Below are 21,726 nucleotides of genomic sequence, written 5' to 3'. Positions count from 1 at the left end.
CAAGGTTTCTCTACAACCTTGGGACATCCATCTTTAGCCTACAGGCCTAGAAGATCTGGCAGACTTTTCTGTCAATTAGAAATTTTTGAAGAACTGTCCTACTTTGTCTTGGCAAAGTTTGGCAGTCATTTTCTTTTGTGTTCTGCTTGTCCAGTTTGGACCGCATACTATCAGCAGTTGAGGCAAGGGCAGTTTCTTGCCCAAATGACTAATTTTGCCATGAAGTAAGTAAACTCTATATAGAGTGTCTTTGCTGCCCATCATCTTCTCTAAAGTAAATTGGTTCTGCCAGGAGCAGATATGTCTTATTGTCATGAAAAGTCCTATATTAACAAAACATTTTAAATGCCATATACTGTAGGTCCTTGAAGTATTTGAAGACCATCTACCTATCTAAAATATATCTCTGTTTGACCTTGAAAATATATGTAACATGACTACAAGTTTGATTGTTATTGGTGACTGACTACTAACCTGCATTTCTTTATTTATCCTAAATAGTTTGTCATAATAACTTTCAAGGAGTAGAAATTTGCTTTACATTGTTAAATGAGCTGCACAGATACAATACCTTAAACAAGAGTAGAAATGTAAGTACAGTATGTTCTAACAAAATAAACTTAAATTTGTATCAGTATACAAAAATCCATACCAACATAAAATATTTGAGAATATCGGTTGTTCAAAAGTAGACTCAACAATCTACCCTTTTATCTCATCATTTTATACTATATCCCCTGCTTTTTCTCTTCACTTCCCCTTGTAAGCTCTTCCCTGACTCCCCAACCTGCAGGGGTCTCCTCCCCCTCTTCCTCCTCCTTTTACTCAGTGCTTTCTGTCCACTCTTTACTGTCATTGTGTTCCTACTTTGTCTCCAGTTCACTGTCTAGGTCTTATCTTCCCAGACTAAACTGCTTTGTTTAACTTGGTGTTTTATTTATTCATTTGAAGACACAGGGTCTTACTGTGTAGCCCTAGCCAGCCTTGAACACTTCCCTCTACCTCCCAAATGTGGGGATTGCAGGTGTGTACCATCACTCACAGCTCTGTGCTGTTTTCCATAGGAATTATTCTTTTATATCTATCATTGCTCATCTTTATGGCCCTGGGCAGCAACTAGAGGTGAAGCAGGTGGCCATTTAAAGGGATGGGTCCTGGGGCCCAAAGCTTTCCTCAGGGTAGAAGAGTAACAGCCACTGGGACCAAAGTCCTAGAAGCCTAGGTTGAAGAAAAAGTGCATAATGTGTTTCTTATCCACATCTCAAATGCTAGACTTGCTAAAGGACAGTCATGTGCTGAAGAAATGTCACATGAGCCTAATAAAAAAAATATTTTTGAGCCAGGTCTCCCAAGTTGGCATCTAACTCTGTGCAGCAAAGAATGAACTCAGACTTCTGATACCCCTGCCTCTATCTCCCAAGAGCTGGGATTATAGGTATGCACTACCACAACTGATATATTCAATACTGAAGGTCAAACTAGGTCTTTGAACATGCTAGGCAAGCACTCTACAACTGAGCCACATCCCACGGCTACCCTGAACACATTTATAAAATATATGAGAGAAGGCAAGGAATGAATTCTTCCCATGGACTCTGAGATTGGGAAGGAAACCCCTGAAAGGGATTGAGACCTTGGTGTCTGTAGACAGAAGACACTTTATACCTGGAAAACTGGATAAGAAAAAAGAAACTTCTAGAAAAGAGATGAAATCTAATCAAATCAAATCAATTCATGTCACCAAAGAAGAAGTATGGCCTATTTAAATCTGTTCAAAAGCAAACATTTTGAGACCCAGAAGCCAGGCAAGGTGACCAACTTCTGTGATTACAGCTTATAGGAGGCTATCAAGGGGGAGACCACAAGTTTGAGGTTATACTGGGCTACATATATAGGAAGACCCTGTCTCAAAAAACAAATCAGTAAGTAAGTAAATAAACAAATAACCATAGTAATAAATAAAACAGATATAAAGAGATTCAACTTGTATACTTGAAAAAATCAGATAATTTTCCATGTTAAAAAATTGATATTCAGCCTGGGTATGGTGGCACATGCCTTTAATCCAGCACTTGGGAGACAGAGGCAGGGGAATCTCTGAGTTCAAGGCCAACCTGGTCTAATGGAGGGAGGGAGGTAGGAAGGAAGGAAGGAAGGAAGGAAGGAAGGAAGGGAGGGAAGGAGGGAGGGAGGGAGGAAGAGAATTGGCATGCCATTGTGAACATGTAAGTCAGAAATGAAAGCATAATAGGCTTTAAAACTAATAAGCAGTTTACGGTTTTATTTTATTTAGTACTTGGTCTTTTGTTCGGTTAATTAGTTGGTTGGTTTCTTTGTGCAGTAGTGGTGGTAGTGCTCATGCTGGGGAGAGTGTCCAGATGTTCTGTCACTGAGCTACATGTCCAGCTTTTTAAAACAAATAAATTGCCTATGTCTTTTGCTTGGTTAGTTGGGTTTTTTGTTTTGTTTTGGGGGTTTGGTGTTTGTTTGGTTGTTTGGTTGTTTGTGAGAGGGTTTGTCTATGTAACTTCCCTAGCTGTCCTAGAACTCGCTCTGTAGACCAGGCCGGTCTCAAACTCACATAAATATACCTGTCTCTGTTTTCCCACATGCTGGGATTAAAAGCTTATACCACCACTGCCCGACTGCCCCATGTCTTTTTAAATGTTAGTTTGATTTTTGGCACTGGGCATCAAACTCGTGGATTCATGGTGTTAAGCATAGGCTCTACCAGTGTGCTACACCCCTGGCTCCAACTTTCAGTACAGGGCAATTCAAATTGCTGAGATAAAGATGTCAGCCAGGTCCAGGCCATTTCATGAAGCTCCTTATTTTGGTCAAATTGTGACAATCTCTATAAGTACAGTAACTTGGTTTTCAAAACTAAAATAAATTGTTTTTATAGATTTTTGCCTTCCCTCCCCTTTGGGTCCCAAGTAATGGTCAGGCCAGAAATGTGTTATCTATCACCTAACATTCCTTAACTGTCTACACACTTGTTATTACCCACTAGCACAACCAAATGTGAGCCCAATAAGCAGACTTCTCATTCTCCTTCCCTGCCCCAGGAACTTTTGCCCTGTAACTACCCCAGCTTGTAAGTAACCGGAGGGCTGTAAGGATTAAAGGCAGATTTTCACACAAATAAATGTGTGCACTGTTGGCAAATTGCTCATTCCCCTTTCTGTCTCACTGACCTTGCAAAAGGGACCCAGCCAATGACACAAAGAAGCTGACAGCCAAGCAGCCAGATACCCCACTCAAGATCCCATGCTTTCCGCACCATCAGAAGAATTTCAGATAAAAGACAGGAGTCTACACATTTGAAGCCAGCTTGGTCTACATAGCAAGTTGCAGGCCTGCCAGACTAGGTATTGAGAACCTGTCTCCAAAAGAGAAAAAAAGAGGGAAGGGGAGGAACTATTATTTAGACTAAGAATAAGAACAAAATTGTTTGGGGAAATTCTAAGAGAGCATTGGCTTTGAAAATACTACATTGCTTATTAGTCTAAACAGAAGATAAACTTCAAATACTAGTTAAATTTTTACATCCTTATCAACTTTGGTACTAAGATGCTCAGTGTATTTTGCAATATTTTTTATGGTTCCCACAAAGGCTGGCTCTGAGCATTTATGGCTTTTCTTTTAGGACTTTAACTCAGTCTCTCTGTAGCTAAGACTCTCATAAAAACAAGTTTAAAAAGTCATGATTTATTGATTTTTTTCTTGACATTATTGACTTCAATATAGTTTTAAATCCTTCCTCCCCAGCATTATTATTGCAGTGTAACTGACAAATGACAATTGCAATTTGTACTTGACAAACATACTCTTTGTGAAGAGATTACCATAGTTAAGCTGAAGCCAGATACAATGTGGTCTGTTTTCAGATTCTTGTTTTGTTGTATTCTACACAGAGTTTTTGGTTTATTTTTCCATTTATTGTGTGTGGAGACAACTTGTGAGACTCAGTTCTCTCCTTCTACCACGTGGGTTCTAGAAATCCAACTCAGGTCTTCAGACTTTATCCACAGAGCCATCTTGTTGGCCTAGTTTAATAACATTATTATTATTATTATTATTATTATTATTATTATTATTAATTACATCGATTTATTTTGTGTGTATGTGTGTGAATACACACAAGCGCTAGTTCATGTGTGGGGTCAGAGAACAGCTTTCGAGAGTTGGTTCTTGCTCTCCACTTTGTTGAGGCAGAGGTCTCTTTTGTTTATGACACTTTGTGGCACACTCCAGCCTAGACAGCCCACATGGCACTCACGTCTCTGCCTCCCATCTCACTGTCTGAGGGCTGGGCTTGTAAATGCCATCACTATATCCAGCTTTTTACATGGAATGTCTGGCATTTGCTACAATTGCTTTTACCCGCTCAGCCTTCTCACCAGCCACAGTACTACTTTTGCTCCAACTCTGCTGAGAGCTGAGCACCACCGTGAAGGTCACCTCATGGGTAGCAAGGCCGGTCCTGACACTGAGTCCCCGAGAAGCTCTACAGTTGTGGCCACCCTTGCGGTGGTAGCATCATATGCTGCTGTTTTCCTCTGAACTGGGTTTTCCCCACCAGTATTTTACTGATAATCATGGCTTAAATCCTTGCACTAGAGATGAGAAAATGCACCTTGCCCGCCACATTGTTTTCACTTGTTCTTTTGATTAAGGAAATTAACTTTTGCTTTCTGGTTTCTGCACCCATTTAAACATGTATTATAGAAACAGAGGACTTCAAGGATACTGGTCACTCCATTTATATTTCAAAACAAACAAACGAACAAAACTTGAAACGTGGCACATTACTGTCCTGCTGGTTGCCGTGGCAAAACACCTGACAAAAGTAACTTAAGGAAGGGTTTGCTTTGGCTCATGGTGAGGGCACCATCTGTCATGGTGATTGGAGCATGAGGCAGCTGGTCACATTGCACCCACAGTCAGGGAGCAGAGAGTGGTGAATGTCGGCGCTCAGTGAGCTGTCCCCTTTGTATGCAGTCTGGGACCCCTGGTCAAGGGATGGTGTCATCCACATTTCAGGGGACAGTCCTCCCTCAGTTAACCTAATCTAAAAACTCCTTGACTGACATGCCTGGAGATTTCTCTCTAAGGTGATTCCAGGTCTTATAAAGTGTACAGTCAGTATAAATCATCACACATGGCCTTACTGTGTGGCCCTGTTTGGTCTTGGACTCACGGCAATTGTCTTGCTTCAAGCACCTGAGTGCTGGGATTATAGACATGCGCCACACACCCTGACTTTACACTTTTAAACTATGTCTACAGCACCTCCTAATTCACAAGGCCATGCACAGGGCTCACAGATAGATCAAAGGGACTGAGTAAACTCTCAGTTGAGGGAGGTAAACGCCACCACTGAGATCAGCCATGCTAGTGATCTGTATGTGGGCATCAGCAATTCTGGTGATCTGTTTGTGGTCAGTATCCTGAAAAGAATATGAACTGGATGCAGCCTTCCTCCCCCCACTCTCTGTACTGCACAGCAGATAAGCCAGCAGGCTTTGAAGTCAGACAACCCATAAGACAAGTCTTAACTCCAGATTAACTGGGCATCTTGAGACCCCAAGGCTCACTTATCCTATTAGACAAAATGGGTTGTTTTGAGGGTCAAGCATGGTGTTCTTTCTATGCCTTTAATCTCAGGAGATGGAAGGCAGAGACTTCAAGGCCAGTCTGGTTAACATAGCACATTCCAAACCAGCTAGGGGTGCGCAGCAAGACCCTGTCTCAAAAAATAAACAAACATCTCAATATGGTTTGTTCTGAGATCGCCAATAGACACAGCACTTGGAAAACACCATCACCTGCCAAGCCACCCAGAGATTCCCAGCACAGTGCTGTTCTGAAATCCTTTCTGTGAAGAATGCTCTTTTCCATCCTCTTGGAAGCATCATCCAGCCCTAAAGCTTTCTTCTTCTACAGAGGTCCCTACTGAAATCTAAATAAGTCACACCCATAGAGAGCTACATGTGTACTCTTACTTAACAAGGCACCAACATACCATGAAGATGTGCCTGCTTAATAATGTGGAGAAAGATAACTATTGACTACTGGGAAGTCTGTACCACTCTACCCACTCAGTTCTTGCTGCTGCTCCTTGAAGTTTGCAGAGTTCCCGTTGCAAACTTCACTGGGCTGGCTTTCCTTGAGCCACTGCTCCCATGTTATTTTCCCAAAGGAAACTTGTGATCACCTCAGGCAAGTGGTCCAGTAACTCACTGGACCAATCAGCAAAATATAGTTTCAGTTCTTCCCAATTGTATGAAGAATGATGCTGGAAGGAGCTTTGGAAATCTGTAAGTTCTGTACATTGGAGGATCTGACTTTTTTATAATTTATTTTTATTTTACATGAATTGGTGTTTTGCCTTCTGTGTGAGGGTGTTATATCCCTAGTTGGGAGCTGCCATATGGTGCTGGGAATTGAACCCAGGTCCTCTGGAAGACCAGTCAGTGCTCTTAACCTCTGAGCCATCTCTCCAGCTCCCTGACTATTTTATTTTATTTGTTTGTTTATTTGGTTTTTCAATACAGGGTTTCTCTGTGCAGGTTTTTTGAGCCTGTCCTGAGCTCGCTCTGTAGACCGGTCTTGAACTCACAGAGATCTATCTGCCTCTGCCTCCCAAGAGCTGGAATTAAAAGTGTGCAGCACACTACCCAGCCCTGACTCTTTTTTAAAAAGTAAGATTTTATTTTAAAATTTTAATTATGAGGCTATGTCTGTGGGAGGGTGTGCATATGAGTGCAGGTGTAGTGGATGACAACAGAAGCATCCAACACCTCTGGAGCTGAATTTACAGATGCTGGAAGCATCAGAGTCTCCTGAAGCTGAAGTTGCAGATGCCTGAAGCATCTGACCCCCCTGGAGTTGGAGTTACAGGTGCTTGCCAACTGCCTGTTTCAGGTGCTAAAAGCTAAACTCTGGTCCACTGCTGGAGGAGTATACTCTCTAAATATTGAGTCATCATGCTGGACCTGGCCTGACATTTTTAAAAACATTAAGGTTTTTATTTTGTTTTGCTTTGCTTTTTTTTTTTTTTCCTTCTACAGGATTTTTCTCTCGGCAGCCAGCCAAATCTTTTAGTTTGGTAGATAACATACTTGTTCACTTACAAATCAAGACAAAGCACACACACACACACACACACACACACACACACACACACACACACACACACACACACACCACCCCATCCGGTCATTCCCTGGGCAATCCTGTATGTAAATTCCATGGAAATTCTTCCAGCAAGTCTTTATGTAAATAGAAACAAACTTGATCCATTATTTTCTTCACTGCAAAACACCTGAGATAGGAGATAACATGTGCCTTTTGTATGTCACCTTTTATAATTTCTCTCCTTTGGGTGGGGGTAAGTATAATCCACAGGGCGTCATGTGTGCTAGGCATGCGCTTTACTACTGATCATACCTTACGTGTTATTCCACGACAACCCTTGTACCTTGCCTTTCATTATGCTCAGAGTTCTCTCTGGGCCAGTGTGGAAAGAACACCTTCATTCTTCTGTTTATTAGTCCATGATTGCTGGACACTTGGATACTTTCCAATTTTGCTGTGACAAACCATGTCATCAGAGATAACCTCGTCTCTGACATTGCCTGCAGGTTATCTGCAAGATAAAATCCTTAAGTGCAATTACAGGGTCAAAGAACCTGTCTGCGGTCCCAGTTCAAGGCTTTAACATTTCAGTTCAAGGCTGGCAGGAGAACAAAGCCAACCATTCAATAAACAGTTTGGGAACTGGGGCCAGCAGATTAGTGAGACAGAGACAGAAACTGCTAGAAAATTTTGAGCCACCAATCTTGTTATGGTTATCATTTTCCTCATTTTTATTGGTTTTAGTCTGTGATGACCAAAAAGGAAAAAAAAAATCCTTTTTTGAGACAGGTTTTCTCTGTGTAGCCCTGGCTGTACTGGAACCCACTCTGTAGACCAGGCTGACCTTACATGAAGAAAGCCACCTTCCTTTGACTCCCAAGTGCTGGTGTTAAACACAGGTGCCACCATATCTGATGAAAAAGTTACTTCTTATGGCTGTGCAAGATCCATTAAAATTTACTAGAAAAAGTAAAAGAAGTTAGAAACACTCATAAAAAATATTAATACTTCTAACGATAACTTTCTGCCAGCTGCCTGGGTTCTGCTGCCGCTGTAGGGCTCCCAAATAACACACAGAGTCTAATACTAGAGTGCTGCTGGTCAATGACTAGGATTTCTTATTTGCTAGTTCAGTCTTAATTATCACCCATAACTACTAATCTTTATATTTTATAAGGACTTATCTTATTGAGGACACCGGCCTTATGCGTCCTCTCTTCCTGGGATCACATGGCAACTCTCTCCCTTTCCTACATTTCCCAGAATCCTCCTTCTCTCCTAGTTCCATTTAACTTGCTTCCCTATTGGCCAAAGTGCTTTATTTATCAACTGATAAGACAAACATATACACAGAAGGACCTCCCCCATTAAATACTTCCATTGTCTGTAAACTCAGCCCTTGGGAAGCAAAGGTAGGGAAATCAGGAGTTTCAGACTACCATGGGCTGCATAGAGAGACTGTCTCAAAAAAAAAAAAAAAAAAAAAAAAAAAAAAAAAAAAACCTGCAAGAAAGAAGTTGAATACCTAAAGTTATAAACTTCTTCTTTATAAGTGTGAGATGTCCATTTAAATTATTTTAAAATTTTTAAACTTTATTTAGTGTGTGTTTGTGGGCAGGGTTAAAGATTAGATGACAACTTTGTTGAATCAATTCTCGTCTTCCACCTTTACATACATTATGGAAATGTAGCTCCAGTCCTCAGGCTCACAAACAAGTACTTTTACCTGCTGTGCCATCTCACTGGTCCTCAAATAAGTTTTGAATCCTGTAAGGCATATCTTCCAATTTTCTTTTTTAAAAAATGTGGAAAATAGATTCATCTGTAGCTATTAAATAACAAAACAGACAGAACTAGACAAACCAGTAAGTGAAAGCATATTTCAATTAACAGTAACTGGCTGACTGCCAACATACACTATTGACTGACTACCAACATATACTGACTATTGGCTGACTACCAACATATACTGGGTTAGGAGAAATGAAAGGTTGGCCAAACTCATGGATGAATTCCTGAGGACAAGAAAGCTTAATCTCAGTGGAATAAGGAGACTGTGGTTATCCAAACCAACCCACACATATGTGCTATATTAACCTGCCTTCCAGGGAAGGGGATTAAGCTGAGACATGGACACACGGGAAGAACATATTAATCATTCTGTTTCTATTTCATCATCTGACTTTAATTGAGAGAAATACATAAATGTCATTTTTAAAATTCTAGGTGAGATAGCCTGTGTTGTAAACCTAGCACTGGGAAGGTAGAGACAAAGACCTGTGACCAGTCAGGTCAGCCAGTCTAACCTGACTGGTGAGATCCTATATACATGGAAGTGACAGTGTTCTGGGGACAACATCCAGGCTTGTCCTCTATGTGTACCTACACAGACACAAACCCGCATGTATACCCACAAACACATACACATGCATAAATAGAAAAAGAGAAGTGTGAGTTAGGGACAAACAAAACATCCCTTAGTTGTTCTGTCATGGAATTCTAATCTAGAGTGGTATTTTTTAAAAAATCTTTTGGAGAACCGGAGAGATAGCTCAGTGGTTGAGAACACACATTGCTCTTGTAAAGGACTGGGTTTGATTCCCAGTACCCACATAGTAGCTCACAACCATCTGTAACTGCAGTTCCAGGGGATCCAACAGGCGTGCATAGGATGCATACACATCCATGCAAGGCAAAACATTTATACACATAATGTAAAAATAAATAAATCTCTTTTTAAAAAAAAAAAGTATTTTGGAGGTAAATGAGTTTCAAAGTCAGGGGCTGGAGAGATGGTCCAACAGTTGAGAGTACTTGCTGCTCTTGCTGAGGACCCTGGTTTGGTTTCCAGCACCCACATCCCAGGACTCACAACTATCCACAACTCCAGTTCCAGAGGATATGATGCCTTCTAGTCTTCTTGAACTCTAGGTATGGACACGGTGCTCATACAAAAGTGCAGGCAAAATATTAATATCCATAAAATAAAAACAAATGAATCTTTTTAAAAAAACAAAAGTTTTGCCAGGCATTGGTGGCGCACGCCTTTAATCCCAGCACTCTGGAGGCAGATGTAGGCGGATCTCTGTGTGTTCGAGGCCAGCCTGGTCTACAGAGTGCCAGGATAGCTCCAAAGCCACATAGAAATCCTGTCTCGAAAAACAAAAAATAAACAAACAAACAAACAAAAAAACAAAAGTTTCAAAATCAGCAACGGTCCAATTACATGAACTTATAAATCTTACTATCAAGAAGAAGGATTTCTCAACATTTGCTTATTTGTTTGTTTGTTCAATTTATTCTGGGCCAGAGAGAGCAGGTGTCACAATATGCAGGTAGAGATCAGAAGAAAACTTGTGGGAGTCAGCTCTCCCCTCCCATTCTGTGGGTCCTGGGGATTGAACTCAGATTGTCAGGCTTGGCAGCAAGCACCTTTATCCACTGCACCAAGTCTCTCCCGAGATGGAGATCTCTCTAAATCATGGCATATAGTTCCTCCTGAACTTAATTTAGAAATCCTTAATAGAAACTAATGACTTGAAACAAGAAAGAAATGAGTCAACTCAGAAACACAGGACCCCAAGTTGGCAATATTATGTGCTGTGGTTGTCTTTGTCATGTTCTGGGTGTTTTTAAATATCTGGTGTGGTCTTAGCAAACACAAGCCAGATATGTAGAAACCAAAGTCGGGTAAGGTAGAACTCGTAGAATTATTTATTTCTAGCCAGAAGTCCACATGTCATCAGTGCTGAAGACACTGCTTCTTTGTACAGAAACAGCTGACAAGGAAGTTGTGACATTTGCTACATGTTCCAGCACCGCTACTTACCTGTTTGTGACCTTCATACACCTCATCTGCCCCAGTGTCAAGGCTGAGTCTTTCCATTGTATTCCCAGGCTTGAGGGCAGCACCTGGCACATAATGGGTACCCAAGAAATACTTGTACAAAGGAAGTGGGGAGGGGTGTCCTTACACTATGTGTTTGTTTTACTATACAAAGGAAGTGGGGGAGAGGGATAGAAGCATTTTGAATAAAGATTTTTTGGTTTTGGGTTTGGCTTTTTTTTTTTTTTTTTGGTTTTGGTTTTGGTTTTGGGGTTTTTGTTTTGTCTTTGGAGACAGTGTTTCTCTGTGTAACAGCCCTGGCTGTCCTGGAACTCACTCTGTAGACCAGGCTGGTCTTAAACTCACAAAGATCCACCTGCCTCTGCCTCCCAAGTGCTGGGATTGAAGGTGTGTGTCACCCCACCTGGCTAAATAAAGGTATTTTAAAGTAAAAAGAAAAAAAGAGAAAAGGAAACTAGGGACAAACAAGATAACCTTTAGCTGTCCTGTCATGAGATTCTAATCCAGTATATTTTTTTATAAAGTCTTTTAGAGGTACAAGAGTTTCAAAATCATGGGCTGGAGAGATGGCTCAGTAGTTAAGGTCACTTACTGCTCTTTCAGAGGACCTGGGTCCAGTTCCCAGAAGCCACATGACAGATCATAGCCGTCTGTAACTCCAATGGGGGGGGCAGGGAGGTGGTATCTAATGCCCTCTTCTGGGCTACTTCATGCACATGGATACATACATGCATGCAGGCAAACACATAGAATATAACTAAATAAGTATTTTAGAAGGAGCCATGGACACTCAGAATGAGCTGGGACTGGTGGCACATCCCTATGATCCTGGCACTCACAAGGCTGAGGCAGAAGAGTCTGGAGTCCAAGGCCAGCCCGAACTCATAGATCCGACATTTAAAAGCCAAGGGCTGGGTGTGCAGCTTAACAGTGGCAGAGTACTTGCCTAGTTGGGCAAGGCCCTGAATTCCACACCTACAAACAAAACAAAGCAAAACAAAAACCACCACAACAGACACATACAACAACAAAAACACGCTACCCAATTAAAAAATAACTAACTGTCCTAAATGAACATCTCTCAAAGAAGGTCTACAAAAGGTCAACAAGCATTTAAAAAGATCTTGATATGTTGGGCAGTGGTGGTACTCTCCTTTAGTCCCAGCATTGGGAGTCAGAGGCAGGTGGATCTCTGTGAGTTCCAGGACAGCCTTGTTTATAGAGTGAGTTCAAGGCCAGTCTGTGTACAGAGTGAGTTCTAGGATAGGCTCCAAAGCTACACAGAGAAACCCTGTCTCAAATTCCCCAGCCAAAAAAAAAAAAAAAAAAAAAAAAGTTTTGACATTGGGCTACTGAGATGGCTTCCATGGGTAAAAGTACTTCCCACCAAGCCTGATACCTGAATTCAGTTTCTTGGGCTCACATGGTAGAAAGAAGTAACCTACTCCCAAAGGTTGTCTTCGACCTCCACATGTATGCCACAGAACATGTGTACCCCTCCCCACAACATGGGTGTGCTATGGAAGTCACATGTAAATAAATTAATGTAATTTTTGTTTGTTTTTTTTTTTGAGACAGGGTCTCTTTATATAGCCCTGGCTGTCCTAAAACTCACTATGTAGATTAGGGTGTGTCCTCTGACTCACTGAGATTGGCCTGTCTCTGCCTCCTGAGAAATGGTATTAAAGGCCAGCAACACCACACCTATCTAATACAATACTGTTTTTGTTTGTGTTTTGTTTTGGTTTCGTTTTTTTAAGGTCTGGAAGTTTTAGTCATCAATTATGACAGTTTTCTTTTTTTTTTATTGTAACAATACCTGAGGTATTCAACTTAATAGGGGAGCTGTTGGGCATTGCAGCAACTCCAATCCTTGGTTGGTTAACTCCATTGCTCTGGGCCTATGGCTACAACATAGGCAAGAAGATGTGGCAAAGGAAGCCAATTTATTTCATAGGAGCCAAGAGGCAAAAAGAGAAGAAGGGACTAGGGCATACCTTAAAAACCTAACTTCCGGGGCTGGAGAGATGGCTCAGAGGTTAAGAGCACCGACTGCTCTTCCACAGGTCCTGAGTTCAATTCCCAGCAACCACATGGTGGCTCACAACCATCCCTTATGAGATCTGGTGCCCTCTTCTGGTGTGCAGATATACATAGAAGCAGAATGTTGTATACACAATAAATAAATAAATAAAATCTTAAAAAAAAAAAAAACCTAACTTCCTCTCACACATACCCCCCACATACCCTCCCATCTCCCTGGCATCAGGGCCATTGGGAGGAGGGGAGCATTCAAGATGCAAATAGGCATTTGGAGACAAGATAAAGAGAAAATAACCAGAAGAAACCAGAGCCCTCATGCATTATTGGTGGGAAAGTGAACTGGTACGTTAGCTGTAAAATATGCCACACAGTTCTCAGATTATTTACAAATATTATAACCACAATTTGTTTTTCTGTTCTGGATAATGAACCTAGGACTCCATGCATGCTAGGTGGACTCTCTACTGAGCTATATCCCCAGCTCTTTAATTAAACACTTTATATGATTGGTGGCCCACGAATAGTTTAAACCATCCTAGAGTCATCATGTCCTTCTCTGATATTTTTCTACCAGCTGTGCATCGTTGGACCAGTCACCTCCTGTCTGAGACTCAGTTTGTTTTACTAATGGGAGAGGGGCTAACCACTTGACCAGACACTTCACCAAAACAGATACACAAATGGCCCAAAGGCATTTGTGTCAACTGTCATTTCTCTCCAGGAAATGAAAAATAAAACCAAACAAGGCACTTGTCCTTACCTTACAAGATCAGTAGAATGAAAATGGCAATTGAGAGTGTCAGGAGGGGGCTGGGACTATAGCTCGGTGGTAGCACATTCATCTAGCATGCATGAAACTCTAGGTTCAAGATCTAGCACTACCAGAAATGAAGTGTTGGGTGGATGGTGAGCACTGGAGGGCTCAGTCACTGCAGGTAGAGATGAAACTTGATGCACCCACACAAGAAGACTTGCAATTTCTACTAAATCTAGACTGTGTATACAGATAGACAGGGACCCCACCCTTAGATGTATTACCAAAGACAACATGAAGTTACACACATCAAAGGACAAATCCAGGACCAGGTCTTTCATGACAGCCTCAGAATTGGAAAGGTTAAAAATTCCCAGTGATGGGAGAATGAATAGTAAGTTGAAAGCATTCAATCTACAAAAATCACCAGCAGTTATAAAGGTGAAGAATCTATAGAGTGGTTCTCGACAGGGGTCAAATATCAGATTTACATTATGAGTCATAACAGTAGCAAAATTACAGTTATGCAGTAACAACGAAAATAATTTTATGGTTGGGGGTCACCACAGCGTAAGGGACTGCATTAAAGGGTCGAGGCATTAGGAAGGTTGAGAACCACTATCTATAGTTACCCAAAGCAACATGGAGGACACCAAAAATGTGGAACAAAAAGAAGCCCGACTAGACACACTCAAATAGAATACTAAACTCTGAGAGTCTGGCTTTATAATCAAAGGAAATTCAAAGTCATCCTTGTATATATAGCTTGTTCAAGCTATGGCTACATAGCATAGGCTACATGAGTCTCTGTTAAAGAAGAAGAGAAGGAGGCAAAGGAAATAGTAGGCTGTAGAGATAACTCCATGGGGTTAAGGCAGCTTGCGGCTTTTCCAGAGGACCTGAGTTCAATTGCCAGCACCCACATGGCAGCTCACAACTGTCTGTGACTCCAGCTCTAGGGGTTCTGATGCCCTTTTCTGGCCTCTATAGGCACTTCACAATATGGCGCATGGACATATGTTCAGACCAACATTCATACACATAAAATAAAAATAAATCTTTTTGCTGGGTGGTATGGTGCAGGACCTTTAATCCCAGCATGTAGGAGGAGGCAGAGACAGGTGGATCTCTGAGCTCAAGGTCAGCCTAGTCTACAGAGAGTTCTAGAACAGCCAAGACTACACAGAGAAACCCTGTCACAAAAAAACCAAAACCAAACAAACAAATAAACAAAAACCAATTATTTCAAGTTCTCCAACTTACACACATCTGCTATATTCACTTACTTGCATGTTAATTATACAACAAATGTTTTGTAAACAAGCGGTGGGATTAGGCATATCGGTTCTCAGTACTGAGCCCTGGGTCTTACACATACTAGACAGCCTCTCTAACCACGGAACCACATCACCTCTCCTAAGGCCAACATTTTTGAAGACTTTTTCAGATAAAATGACATCATCCTACCAGGCGCTAAGTTAAGTGCTTTCCATATAATTCTTCAAAGGTCTCCTCTATCACCTTCTGTAACAGCCATTATACTGAAGAAACAGAGGCACAGGTACCAGGAATTTACCCAAGTCATGTTTCCACGGAGGATGGGGTGGTGGCTGTAAATCCAGCCTTTTGGGGGGTCAGAGGCCAAGACTGAACTATGCTTTCCCACCTTAACTGAGATCCTGGTGAACCAGAGCCTGAGGGAACCAGGAAGGGTCCGGTGTGACCCACTTGTGTCTTCTTGGTTGCCTACCTTTGGCACCTTAAAGATTTCCTTGGTTCGGGAGTGGGGCTGAGTTTCTTTCTCTCCTTCAATCTGTGTGACAGACTGTGTAATGCCATTGCCCTCTTTTTTTTTTTTTTTTTTTTTTTTTTTTTTTTTTTTTTTTTTTTGGTTTTTCGAGACAGGGTTTCTCTGTGTAGCTTTGGAGCCTATCCTGGCACTCGCTCTGGAGACCAGGCTGCCCTCGAACTCACAGAGATCCGCCTGCCTCTGCCTCCCGAGTGCTGGGATTAAAAGTGTCTGTGCACCACCAACGCCCGGCGCCATTGCCCTCTTAAGTGTACCCAGAATTTAGTGAAGTTCTTACATTATTCTCCCAGCAGTATTAAATGCGAGGGAGTTGAGAGATGGTTTTTCTTGGTTTTCGTTTGGTTGGTGGTTTTGTTTTTGGTTTTGTTTTGGAAGGGGGTCTAACTCTGTAGTCTAAGATGGTCTGAAACTCAAAATACAGCCCAGTCTAAAGCTGAACAATGTTCCTCCCACCTCAGCCTTCCAAGTGCTAGAATTACAGATGTATGCCACCAAGCCTGGCTGATGCTCCTTCTATAACAGCTCAGACACACAGCTTGAAGAATCCCTGTGAGGCCTAGGCCAGCTGGTTTACACAGTGAGCTCCTTGACAGGAAAATATAGCCTCACATAGTGAGACTCTGCCTCATGCACTTGCTACAAAACACAAAAACATTGATCTGTACCTGTCAAATGGATTGAGATCCTCTTAACATGAGAAGTAACCCCCTACTCATTCCCTTTTTAAAAGGCTCCCTGGTTACATGGCTTCATGAGAATCAAAACCTGTCACTTTTATCCATAGAAATCTATGGCCAAGGGGGCTGGAGAGATGTCTCAGAGGTTAAGAGCACTTCCAAAGGTCCTGAGTTCGATTCCCAGCAACCACATGGTGGCTGACAACCATCCATTATGAGATCTGGGGCCCTCTTCTGGTGTGCAGATATACATGGAAGCAGAATGTTGTATACATAATACATAAATAAAATCTTTTTTAAAAAAATCTATGACCAAGTAAATGGTTAGACCTTTAAAAAGGTGTCCACCAGGCTCTTGCATTGGAGGGGAATATTAGGAATTTGTGAAGCAAAGCTAGGGCACTCATGTCCTAGAAACCTGATGAGTAGGTGTTGATTTAGTCAGTAAGCCAGAAATTAAACTTTTCTCAAAGATGCTTTGCTTTTGCTAGAATGGCACTGAATGTGTCTGTAAAAATTGCCTGCAAATGTACTTACTTCATGTATATCTAGCATGGATGAATAAGGAAGTAATATTGGCTGTGAATGTTAGCTGGTGGGAGAAGTGGGGCACATATACACATCTTCTGATGACTATACAATTGTTAAGTTTTGCTAATAATGAGCAAGAAATAATTAATCAAAATTATTACAGAAAGAATTTATTAGGCCAACACATCAATAAAAACAAGTCTAAGGAGTTAGTCGAATCATTACTGGGCCTTTTAAAGAAGTCCAAAGTCAAAGACTTCGGACATCACTCTCTGACAATGTGTAGAAGGGTTTCGTCAACAGCACAAGGCTAGGTCTCTACTTCCTCTGAAGTCTTTGATTCTGGTCCCTGGGAGAGCTGGAGTGAAATGTTTCCGGCTTAGTACAGAAATTTGACCTCTTTCTTTGCCCAGATCTTATCTTTGAGCATTTGAAGTATCTATTCACAAACCTGGGATCCTACTGTTGAGAACAAGTGATCACTGGAGGACAGTTTACCAACATGAATAAAATTATACTCCTTACTGTAGTAACTTCATTTCTAATCTCAGCTGACGTCAACTGTCCTTTGAGAAGTTATGATGCAGTGTTTGGGGACATTATTCTTCAGAATAGAAGGGGCAAATTCTAATTATCAAATGCACAATGAAATAATTCATACTCACAGTTTGAGTCCTAGAACATGAAAGTCTTCATTTAAGTTGAATGGAGGATTATTTGCTATTATTCCTCATAATAATAAAGCTAATTATTTCAAGATTATAATGTTCATAATTGCAGTGTGTTTTTAATTTAAAGCTGTTGACCATTAAGTTTAATTTTTAACGGTACAGGCTGCCAAGTAATTGTAAGGAATATAGTATTCATTTAGGTGTTGGCTGGACTCAAGCTATCAAAAAAGTAAGGATGAAACACAAAATAGGGTAGAGATGGGGTCATCTGGGTCTCTGAGGTGTGACTACAAGACCAAACAACACAGAAAACCAGTGTTTCAAATAAAACTGGCAAGGGAACTTCACAAACTACCTTTGCTTTGTATTAACAGAGAAAGAAAGCAGCAGTTAGAACATCTATATCCTTGAGCCCAACAAAGTTTTAGCCTCCACAACAGCTCTTTACATTTGGCAAGTATTTCTTTGTTCAGAGTCATGAGGAGGGGTGCGGGAAAAGCCTATTTAGAACAAGAATTGTTTTCAAGTCAGAATCTCAGGTATTCTAAATATGTTACATTTGTGCTTTCAAAAATGTCAAATGCCTGACTGCAATGCCTGCTGGTGGAGCTTGCTCTGCTCCAACTTGTCAGTCCAAAGGTCCATGAAGGTGTAGAATGGACAGATGAGCACATCACAACAGCTCACACACAGAATTCACCATAGCCTTTGTTTGGGTCATCCCTCCCCTTGCTGTTCTTTTTGTGCATTTAGGGCACTGCTGTAGTCTGTCCAAGCTGTTCTCAAATCTGCTAGGTAAGAGTTGTGTCTTTTCCAGGTCGTTCTAGGCACAACGCCGAACAACTTCCTGGTACACGTGGAGTGTGCACACAGAAAGTCAGGTAGCCTGTTAGCATCAGTAGCTGGCTCAAGCCTGAATCTCAAATGAAGATCTAGAAATACTGAATTAAGCATCTTGAAAATAGTCCATTCGATAGCTGCATCTGCTTTGGGTCCAACTTGCTCCAGCTTTGTTCAGGATTTGAGAGGAAGTACTGTGTTGAGCCAATTCCACCACCAAGAAGGAAAGTTCTTCCTCTCTGAACCTTTAAATATTCAGTCTTTGGTGCTAACAGCTGGTGCTCAGGGCGTCTTGGCTCCCCACAATCTCCATCCTGGGAACCCTTACTAGCCTAGTATTGAATACCCAGACCTTTTAAAAAGCAGAGTCCCGGAAGTGAATGAAAGTAAAGAGCGACGTCCAAAAGCTGGAAGATTAAGTTAACTTTGTTTGGACACTTTCTCGACCCCTCAGTGGCCTGTGTGATTTGGAGTCCAGCAGGTGGCTTCTCCTCGCCCTCTGGTGGCGTCACCAGCAGCTGGAGCGACGGGGCACACAGACACCAGAATACCAGGAGGGGGCGGTCAGTGCCCCTCTGTGAAGCAGGGATCCACACCACCATACTGACCACTCGGGAATCCCGATAGGACTGGAGTACCGGGTTTAGAGATGTGGGACATAAAAGGGGGTCAAGTAGGAGGGCCCAAGAAAAGGAGTGAAGGGGCTCCCTGTAGCGGCTGTCGTCAGCGGGAAGGAGGAGGAAGGAAAGAGAACGTTGGTGGCGGGATAGGTGGGAAAAGTCTGGAAAGGCAGAGCGCCCTGAACCGGTGGGCCAGGACTGCTCCCGGTGCCACTGCTACAGGCCCCCGCCGCGGCGCCAGGTGTCCCAGGCTGTGGCGTACCACATCCCGCCTGCACTGCGCCGTCGGCCCCCGGGTTCTGCTTCTTCCACTTGGTCCTGCGGTTCTGGAACCAAATTTTGACCTGCGTCTCGGTGAGGCTGAGCGATAGCGCCAGGTTCAGGCGTTCGCACACCGACAGGTAGCGCGTGGCTCGGAACTTGTTCTCCAGGGCCACTAGCTGCTCATAGGTGAAGGCGGTGCGCGCGCGCCGTGGCTTGGCGCAGCTAGACTCGGATCGCCGGCGCCGGGGCCGCGGAGAGCCGGGGGACGCTGGGAGCCCGTCCGCGCCGCTCTCCCCGGCTCCCGCTGCCACCTCCAGTGCCTCTGGAGAGCCCGCGTGAACCCCCTGCCAGCGCTCACGCCGCTGCACGCGTCCCACATCCTCTGCTTCCTCCTCCTCTTCCGCTTCGGAACCTTCCATGGGGGACGCGGGGCCAGTACCTTGGCCCGCAGCATCTAAGAGAGAAGGGCATGGTGACCAGAAGCCCGAAAACCCCAAACCTTCTTGTCCTCCCCCAGAGCATTCAGCTTTCCCCTTGATCCAACTCCCAGTTCTGCCACTTTCCCCCACTTTGCCCTCTTCTGTCCCCAATCCGCACATCTTGGGGAGCAGATTCAGGAGTGCGATATTCTCTTGCCCTTTACAAATCTTCCATTTACATAGGCACCAAAAAAGTACATGTTGGATGGCACCCCATATCAAGAAAGTATAGTGACTTTATCGAGCCTAGAAGAGAGTTGTCTGCTGTGCATTACGATATGGGAATGTCAAGTGCGTTTACTATTGAATCACCACTCCAGGCCCTAGAAGCCTATTTTGGTGTGCGACTCCTAGCAATTAAAAAAGAAGTTATTAAGTTCCCCTCCCCGCAAAAAGAGAAATTCCCCCTTTCCCATCTTCTCTCTCCGGTCGCGTTAATAGAGTTTCAGATTTGTCCGGAGCCTGATCGATAGATGTCATCTATTAAAGGTAAGTTTTAATCGAACAATATTAGGATCAGACAGGGAAAGGGGGTTTGAAGTCAGTACCTGCAAGCTGCGGGCAGGAGATATGCAGTCGCCAGTAATAGAATATCGATCAAGGAGAGGGGGAGGGGAACGCGGCCCCACGGAGAGACCATCCAAACAATTAATCCAGGCCCAGGGCCGGGACCCAAGCCAGGCCACCAGAGGCTTCCGGGCCCAAGACAATCACTACCAAACTTAGAAAGGAGGAGCAGGGGACTGTGCTGCATATAGCTCCCCCCAGGACCATAGTCCCTAGACCTTCGGAGTCCCTCCAAGGAATCCCATGACCATGTCCCATGAGTCTGTCTTAAGTCCTTCCAGCCACAAACTTTCCTGAACCCTTCCTTTGATATCCACCAATTTCAGGGATGAGGTGGAATGGTCTAGAAGAGAAAGCACCAAAAGCTGCCCTCCTGAAAGGTAAAGGCATGGGCTCTGCAGGTGTTTCCGAGTGGCTGAAAATAAACACCTAATCCTGGCCTCGGTTGATACATCCATAAAATAGGAGAGGTGTTAATGATACTATATATTTGGAAGGAGTTTTCATAGCCTTTATCCCAGCTCCTAGTCCAGGTTCTAGGACGTGGATAGCGTAATACATTTCCTTTAGATGTGCGAGGCAGTCAGAGCTGTGGCGCTCATCCATGGAGCAGGTGTTCAGGAATGAAGCACATACCTGCCCTGGAATCTCAGCCTCATTCCTGCCTCTTTCCTTTTCCAATAGGAGGGGTGCTTCACTTCGCACCCGCGCGGGTGCGCCTTCTCTAGTTCCCAGGCCACCAGCAGCCATTCATCAGACCTTGACTGCTCCACACACTCCACACACTCTTAGCATCTTAGCCTGTAACCGCCTCGCATTCTTACCGGGGGTCTCCTGCGACTCTGGGCTGGCGTCCTCCCCTGCTTCCACCTCTGCCAAACTTTTCTTGGCTTCCTGGACAGCTAGACACACCGGCGGGAGCGGAGCTCGGGTGAATTTTTGCGGATCCAAGATGTCCAGGACAGAGAAAGAAATCTTGTGGTGAGAAGGGGCCGCCTTGGCCCCGCCATCCTGCCATGCCAGCATGCCCGCCTCCCACGGACCGGAGGCCGGCAGTGCGTGGTTGAGGATAGGCGCACTCAAGCTTGCCTTCGGCTGTGATTCGGTCACAGCGCTCCAGTCTAGAGCTAGATTTTCCCCGCCAAGTGAAGCTGGAGAGGGGGGCAAGGAGGCGGGGCGGGAGAGCAGCGGGGGGCTGCTTGCGGATTGGCACTTGCGCTGGCCAGACCCCTGCCACGTGCAGGGCGAGTTTGCAGCTGCCTCGGGACTATCCCGCGCGGCGCGGTGGCAGCTACCCTGGACCAGAGGAACCCTCGCATGCCAATGCGCGCTTCCGATTCGAGGGGTCGCGGTCGCACGCCGCCTGAGAGTCCTTCCATCTATTGGAGACTCGTGAAGGGTGCGAGGGAGGCTTCCATCTCCGATATCCACTCTACACACACATCTACCTGACTGAAGTTTACTTATTTCTCTTGGAGCA

The 21,726-nt window shown here is 43.6% G+C and overlaps 1 protein-coding gene across 1 annotated transcript; it reads right to left on the bottom strand.

The window, feature by feature from the left end:
- Nucleotides 1-18,959: 18,959 nt before the first annotated feature.
- LOC113834976 (NK1 transcription factor-related protein 2-like) lies at nucleotides 18,960-21,272 on the bottom strand. Its single transcript, XM_027409229.2, has 2 exons — nucleotides 21,071-21,272; nucleotides 18,960-19,654 (listed from the first exon to the last, which is right to left on the bottom strand). The coding sequence occupies exons 1-2, from the start codon at nucleotides 21,270-21,272 to the stop codon at nucleotides 18,960-18,962; spliced, it is 897 nt and encodes a 298-aa protein (XP_027265030.1).
- Between the last annotated feature and the right edge of the window lie 454 nt (nucleotides 21,273-21,726).

Source organism: Cricetulus griseus, chromosome 3 (assembly GCF_003668045.3).
Source record: "Cricetulus griseus strain 17A/GY chromosome 3, alternate assembly CriGri-PICRH-1.0, whole genome shotgun sequence".
Taxonomy (NCBI): Eukaryota; Metazoa; Chordata; class Mammalia; order Rodentia; family Cricetidae; genus Cricetulus; species Cricetulus griseus.
The sequence above is the reverse complement of the archived record's forward strand: the minus strand, read 5'-3'. Positions and strand labels throughout refer to the sequence as shown.